This window comes from Papio anubis, chromosome 16, assembly GCF_008728515.1.
Source record: "Papio anubis isolate 15944 chromosome 16, Panubis1.0, whole genome shotgun sequence".
In the NCBI taxonomy this organism is placed as follows: Eukaryota; Metazoa; Chordata; class Mammalia; order Primates; family Cercopithecidae; genus Papio; species Papio anubis.
Window position 1 is genome coordinate 61,986,025 of NC_044991.1, and position 6,636 is coordinate 61,992,660.

Below are 6,636 nucleotides of genomic sequence, written 5' to 3' on the forward strand. Positions count from 1 at the left end.
ACTGATAATGTGTGAAGAATTTGGGGTTCTGGGGCTTCTTGGGAGTTGGGTCAGAGTTGCCTCATTCCTCTTCTTGGGTTCTGTCTCCTGTTTGCTTCTAGACTTTCCCATTCTTTGGTGTAGCTCCTGCAATCCTGAATGAGTCTGGGGAAGAGTTGGAAGGTGAAGCTGAAGGTTATCTGGTGAGGCCCTGGCCCTTGGGAGTCTTTAAGGAGAGGGAGAAAGGGTCTGCCAAGGGTACTTTGCTTTAGAGTTAATAACCTAATCTCTCCTGGAGCTGCTTAGGACTGAAGTTTCATGACTGGAGGTTTGCTCACTGAGAGACCCTGGAGGGGACCCTGGATACTTTGCCTGCATCTCTTCCTTTTGGGCCATAAGTCTCCTAAGGGCCTTTTCAGAGTCGCTCAGATTCCTGATGGTACCTTTTTGGGTCTGGAAGACTTAGTCCCATCTTCTTTTGACAAATATTCTAGAGAAAGGAGGCTTTATAACACAGTGGAAAATCATGTAGGATCTGGAGTCACCCTGCCTGGGTTCAAATCCTAGCTCTGCCTCTTCTGTGACCTCAGATAAGTTACTTAACCCCTCTGAATCTAAATTTTCTAATTTGTAAAATAGGGTTTAAATGGTGCCTCTGGCTGGGCGCGGATGGCTCACACCTGTAATTCCAGCACTTTGGGAGGCTGAGGCGCGCGGATCACCTGAGGCTAGGAGTGGAAGACCAGCCTGGCCAACATGGTGAAACCCCGTCTTTACTAAAAATGCAAAAAGTAGCTGGGCCTGGTGATGGATGCCTGTAATCTCAGCTACATGGGAGGCTGAGACAGGAGAATCACTTTAACCAGGGAGGTGGAGGTTGTATTGAGCCGAAATTGTGCCATTGCATTCCATCCTGGGCAGCAAGAGCAAAATTCCATCTCAAAAAAAATAGTGCCTTTGTCTTCTATGGCTGCTTGCTTGATTGAGTTAGATAATCCACGTGAAGGGGTTAGTGGAGAAACTAACAATTAGTACTTGATAAACATTAGCTGTTGTGATTATTGTATTCATACTTGTAAGAGCCTCACCTGTCCCTTCAAACCCCCCCTCCCCCATTTCACTTTCCCAAGAGCAAGTTAGTAACAGGGGCAGGGTTTACATCCAGGCCTTCTGACTCAGCCTAGAATTCCATCCATTCCATCAATCTGCTGCCAAAGAATGCTACTGATTGGGCAATAATTATTTACTTGGTATGTGGGCACCACTTTTTTTAAATGACTGTTTTCATTTGTATCAAACTGGACTTGCTTTCCTCAAGGATTGCCCAAAAGGAGACACAAATTTACTAAACACTTATCAATAATAGTACACTGTGCTAGGCAATTTCCACATACTATTAATTTAATCCTCACAATAACTTTGGAAGACAGAAAGTATTTTCTCTGATTTACAGATGAGGATTCTGAAGCTCAGAGGGGTAAAGTTAGTTCTGTGAGGTCACCTAGCTAGTAAGTGGTAAAGCTGGGATTCCAAGCCAGGATCATCTATCTCCAAAGCCTGTATTTTCTCCTACTTCTCAGGAATGGCATTCAGGACACTTTCCCCCACGTTTAGAAAAGCTGTAATTATCTTCCAGTGAGACAGCATAGCAAATGTGATCACTGTCCCTTCTTTACTCCCCAGGTGTTCAAGCAGCCCTGGCCAGGGATCATGCGCACAGTCTATGGGAACCACGAACGCTTTGAGACAACCTACTTTAAGAAGTTCCCTGGATACTATGTTACAGGAGATGGTGAGCCTTAGCTATCCCCTTCTTGTACCTCCCACTAAGACATGTACCTTCCACTTCCATTTTCAGGAAGAGTTGGTGTGTTGCTATAAAAGAATACCTGAGACTGGGTGATTTATGAAGAAAAGAGGTTTATTTTGGATCATCATTCTTCAGGCTGTAAAGGAAGCATGGTGCTGGCATCTGCTTCTGGTGAGGCCTCAGGTAGCTTCCAATCACGGCAGAAAGCGAAGGGAGAGCCAGTGTTTGACATGGCAAGAGAGGAAGCAAGGGAGAGAGGGAGGAGATGCCAGCCTCTTTTAAACAACCAGATCTTACATGAACTCATAGAGTGAGAACTCACTCATTACTGCAAGTGCAGCACCAAGTCATTCATGAGGGATCTGCTCCCCTGCCGCCCTGCCTTGACCAAAATACCTCCCACCAGGCCCCACCTCCAACACTGGGGATCATATTTCAACATGAGATTTGGAAGGGACAAACATCCAAACTATATCAGTTGGTTAGGGGTAAAGAAAATCAGAGACGAATGTGTCCTACATGTCAGTATCTGGTATCTAGGCAGAGCTGCAAAGACTGTAATGGCAGGAATGAGTATAGCAGGAGGGGTCTCAGGATGTTGCCATCTGAACTTTGATGTATGAGGAAAGATGGACAATGTATGCTCCTGTGTTGAAAGAGATGGGGCATGTGGCAGTGCATGATTATTATGTCATGTTTGTCTTCATGGTTGGAGTCTGTGTTTGTCCATCTATCCATCTACCAATCCATTCATCCATAAGATCTGAGCACTGTGATCCTGTGCCTAGGCACTGATCTAAGCACAGGTGATATTATAATGAATAATGTAGTCAAAGTCTCTTTCCTCATGGGGATTCTAGTAAGGGGAGACAGACAAACCCAGCAACCTTAAATAAGCTTATCTTAGATAGAGATAAGTGCTATTAAGAAAAATAAACAGGGTAGCATGATAATGAGTCTGTGCAGGGATAGCTACTGTACACGCGATCGTCGGAGAAGAGTTCTCTGAAGTGACATTTGACCAGAGGCCTGAAGGGTGAGAAGGAAACAGGCATGGGGAAATCTAGAGTAACAGTGTTCTGTGCAGAGGGACGCAGCTTGAGATGTCTGAGGAATGGACTGAAGCCTGTGTGGCTGGAGCGTAGCAAGCAAAGGGAAGAATATTACGTGAAGCTGGAAACGTACATAATATAGGGAGGGTCTTGTGGGCCATGGTGAGGAGTCTGAATTTTATTCAAAGTACAGTGGGGAACCTTTTGGGTTTTGTTTTTTTTTTTGAGACAGAGTCTCATTCTGTTGCCCAGGCTGGAGTGTGGTGGTCCGATCTCGGCTCACTGCAACCTCTGCCTCCAGGGTTCAAGCGATTCTTCTGCCTCAGCTTCTCAAGTAGCTGGGATTACAGTCGGGTGCCGCCACGCCTGGCTAATTTTTGTATTTTTAGTAGAGACAGCGTTTCACCATGTTGGCCAGGCTGGTCTCAAACTCCTGATCCACCCACCTTGGACTTCCAAAGTGCTGGGATTACAGGAGCGAGCCACCGCACCTGGCCACCTTTTGGGGTTTTAAGCAGGGGAGTGCTAAGAATTGATTCACTGTTTAGAAAATAACTTTGCCTGATTTATGGAGAATAGAGTTTGAGTATACTATTGCCATGGAACAAATTATCCCAAAAGTTGGCAGCTTAAAATAACAAATATTGTCTCACACAGTTGCTGAGGATCAGGAGTCTGTGAACAGTTTAGATGGGTCATTCTCATTCTGGGTCTCTTGTGAGTTTCAGTCAAGCTGTTGGTAGGGACTGTAGTCACCTGAAGGTCTCACTGAGCCTGGAGGACCTACATTCATGCTCACTTGCATGGTTGTTAGCAGGAACCCTCAGTCCCTCACCTCACCATAGGACTACTCAAGATGTGGCAGCTGGCTTACCCTAGAGCAAATGATCTGAGACAATGCAACCAAGACAAGCTAGGTGTCTTCTACAACCTAATCTCAGAAGTGACATCCTATCACTTCTGGCAAATTCTGTTGATGACACAGACTAACCCGAGTACAATGAGAAAGAGGACTGCAGGGCTATGAATACCAAGAGGCAGAGATCAGTGGGGCCATCTTGGAGGCTGGCTACCACAGTGGGCAAGAGTGGAAGCAGGAAGACTTGTTAGAAGGCTATTGCAGAGGGTGTGGCAGTTTGGTAATGTGGATCAGGTATCCTACCGTAGGGTTTTTATTTATTAGGTTTTGCATTTCTTCCCAGGCTGCCGGCGGGACCAGGATGGCTATTACTGGATCACTGGCAGGATTGATGACATGCTCAATGTATCTGGTGAGGGCCAGGGGCTACCTTCCCATCTTATTAACTCTGCTTCTCTGACAACACCCAGCCAAAGCCTTCTGCAAGAGCCCAGGAGTGTCCTTTGGCCAGACCATGTACTAAGCATAGTATTCAGTTCTGGGTCCAGGTTTTAGAGGAGTATTGAACACTGGAACGTGCCTAGAGTAGGGGAACTGGGATGGTGGGGTGACTGAAAGCATGTCATCTGAGGAGTGAATGAAGGGCCTTCTCCTTTTGACCAGACCAGGACTGCCCCATGGGTACAGATGAAGCAGGGGCTGGGGCAGAGGCTGAGATCTCTCTCATGGCGCTTCCTTTCCCTTGACAAGGACACCTGCTGAGTACAGCGGAGGTGGAGTCAGCACTTGTGGAACATGAGGCTGTTGCAGAGGCAGCTGTGGTAGGCCATCCTCATCCTGTGAAGGGTGAATGCCTCTACTGCTTTGTCACCTTGTGTGATGGCCACACCTTCAGCCCCAAGCTCACCGAGGAGCTCAAGAAGCAGAGTGAGGAGCCTCCCCGGGCAGGGACTATAGGGTCTGTCTTGGAGGCCCAGTTATCACTGCAAGTTGTTGGGGAGGGGCTAGAGCAAGCTGATCCCCAAACCACAAACAGATTCCAGGGGGTCCCATGGGCTCATTGCCCTTTTCCTGTTCAGTCTTCACTAGTGTCCCACTAGGATAATAATAATAGCTAACATTTCTAGAATACTTTGTGCCACCACTAGGCTAAGTGCTTTAAATGAATTACCCCACTTAATCCCTAGAGTCACCTTCATGAAACAGATCTTATTGTTACCTTCATTCTAAAGATGATGAAACTGAGACTCATAGAAGTTAAGTCACTTGCCGAAGGCCACACTGCTAGAAAGGTGGCATTTAAATTCTAGCAGGCTCATTCTACAGCCTGAGTTCCATAAGATAAAATGGGAGAGTAAGGAGACAGTGCGTTGAGAGTGAGAGAAGCAGTGAACCTGAGGCTGTCTCTGTGCGTAGAGACTTGAGGAGGAAACAGGTAGGGAACAAAGCCATCTCTACTTTGGTTTTTTGAAAAGTCTGGCTAAGGGTGCTGAAGAAATGCTTGATGATTTATTGGTTACAGTTAGAGAAAAGATTGGCCCCATTGCCACACCAGACTATATCCAGAATGCACCTGGCTTGCCTAAAACCCGCTCAGGTATGTTCAGAGGCCTCCATGGATTGGGATGGGCTGAGGCCTGGTGGTGGTGGGGTATGCGTGGATGAAAGCCTTTGGCAGGGCTGGGGTGGGTCAGTGCTTTCACCAAGTAACTAAAGGTCTGTGGTCTCCCAGGGAAAATCATGAGACGAGTGCTTCGGAAGATTGCTCAGAATGACCATGACCTGGGAGACACGTCCACTGTGGCTGACCCATCTGTCATCAGTCACCTCTTCAGCCACCGCTGCCTGACCATCCAGTGAACATGATCCTGACCTTTACCCAGGATTCCCCCTGCTCCAAACTTTGCCCATCCTCTTTGCCCCCTTAGGAGTGCTGAGGGCCAGCGTTGACTCACACTACCCTCCCTAGACCAGCTGTCTGGGACCAGAAACCAGCTTTGTCTCCGGGTGGAGACAACTTCCTGTGACTGCCAGGCAGAAGGGACAGGGCCCAGGTCAGCCTCGTCTGCTGTGCCCCCAGACTGCAGAGCTCTCAGAACCCAGGGATGAAAAGGCTACCTCTCCTACCCAAGTTAAGTGTTCAGAGAGGATGTGAGGGCCTCCACTGAAGCAGGGAGGCAGCTGTGTAATCCTATGTCAGCTCTCTTATGAAGCACCAGTACTTATATTGGGCATGCACTTGCCCTTAAAAACAATAGTCTGTGAGTCCATATTTTGCTGCTTCTGTTCTGGGTCTGAATTCCCTTTTGTGCCAGATGCCAGTACTGTCCGCCCACTGGCTTCAGGGGCTGTGTGGGCAGATTCAGTATCCAGAGGGCATTCAGATCATCTGCTTTTTTGAAGGAGTAAATGTGTTTTGTTCCTAGGGCCAGAGGAGCTTGTCTTCCTTGTCCTCTGTTCCCACCCTCCCCTGAACAGAACCCAGCCCATGAGAGACATTCTCAGATGAAACTCTGTTTTCTTGCCTCAGTCAGGCTCAAGCCCTGTGGTTGTAGGAATAAAGCCTGTGATCTCAAGAAGTGGTGACTTGTTTTCCTAGGTATCTGTGCCCTGATGCTGTATACTCATTAGTGGCTCTGATTTGTGTGGCAGAAGGGAAGGGAGGGGTATTTCCTAGGACTACCCCCAATATCTTCCTTATAGAACTTTTGGTTTGGGCAGAGCCAAGGAGGCTTCACTGACAGGCCCTTTGACAAGCCCCTGAGCTAAGCAGGAAAGTGATTGAAGCCAGTTCACAACTGTTATGTCCCAACATGTTTGCCTTCCCTCCTGGGCTCCTGCCAGGGACTCTCATTCCTCCCTGTGATCCAGTAGGAGCATTAATGGGTGGCTAAGGATTGAAACTTCAGGGTTCCACCTGCAGAGTCTAGGTCTAG

General features: G+C 47.7%; 1 protein-coding gene across 11 annotated transcripts in view; it reads left to right on the plus strand.

Annotated features, from left to right (window-relative positions):
* ACSS2 (acyl-CoA synthetase short chain family member 2) overlaps positions 1-6,279 on the plus strand; it is a 51,496-nt gene extending 45,217 nt beyond the window's left edge. For 7 of the 11 annotated variants that reach the window (XM_031656701.1, XM_031656696.1, XM_031656698.1 and 4 more), the window contains 6 exons: positions 102-182; positions 1,663-1,771; positions 4,044-4,112; positions 4,451-4,627; positions 5,223-5,297; positions 5,433-6,279. In XM_031656701.1, coding sequence (XP_031512561.1) covers positions 102-182; positions 1,663-1,771; positions 4,044-4,112; positions 4,451-4,627; positions 5,223-5,297; positions 5,433-5,560 — 639 coding nt within the window. In that variant the 3' untranslated portion in view covers positions 5,561-6,279. The remainder of the gene's footprint in view (positions 1-101; positions 183-1,662; positions 1,772-4,043; positions 4,113-4,450; positions 4,628-5,222; positions 5,298-5,432) is intronic. The other 4 variants (XM_031656695.1, XM_031656703.1, XM_031656699.1 and 1 more) reach the window with 3 other exon arrangements.
* The last annotated feature ends 357 nt before the right edge of the window (positions 6,280-6,636 follow it).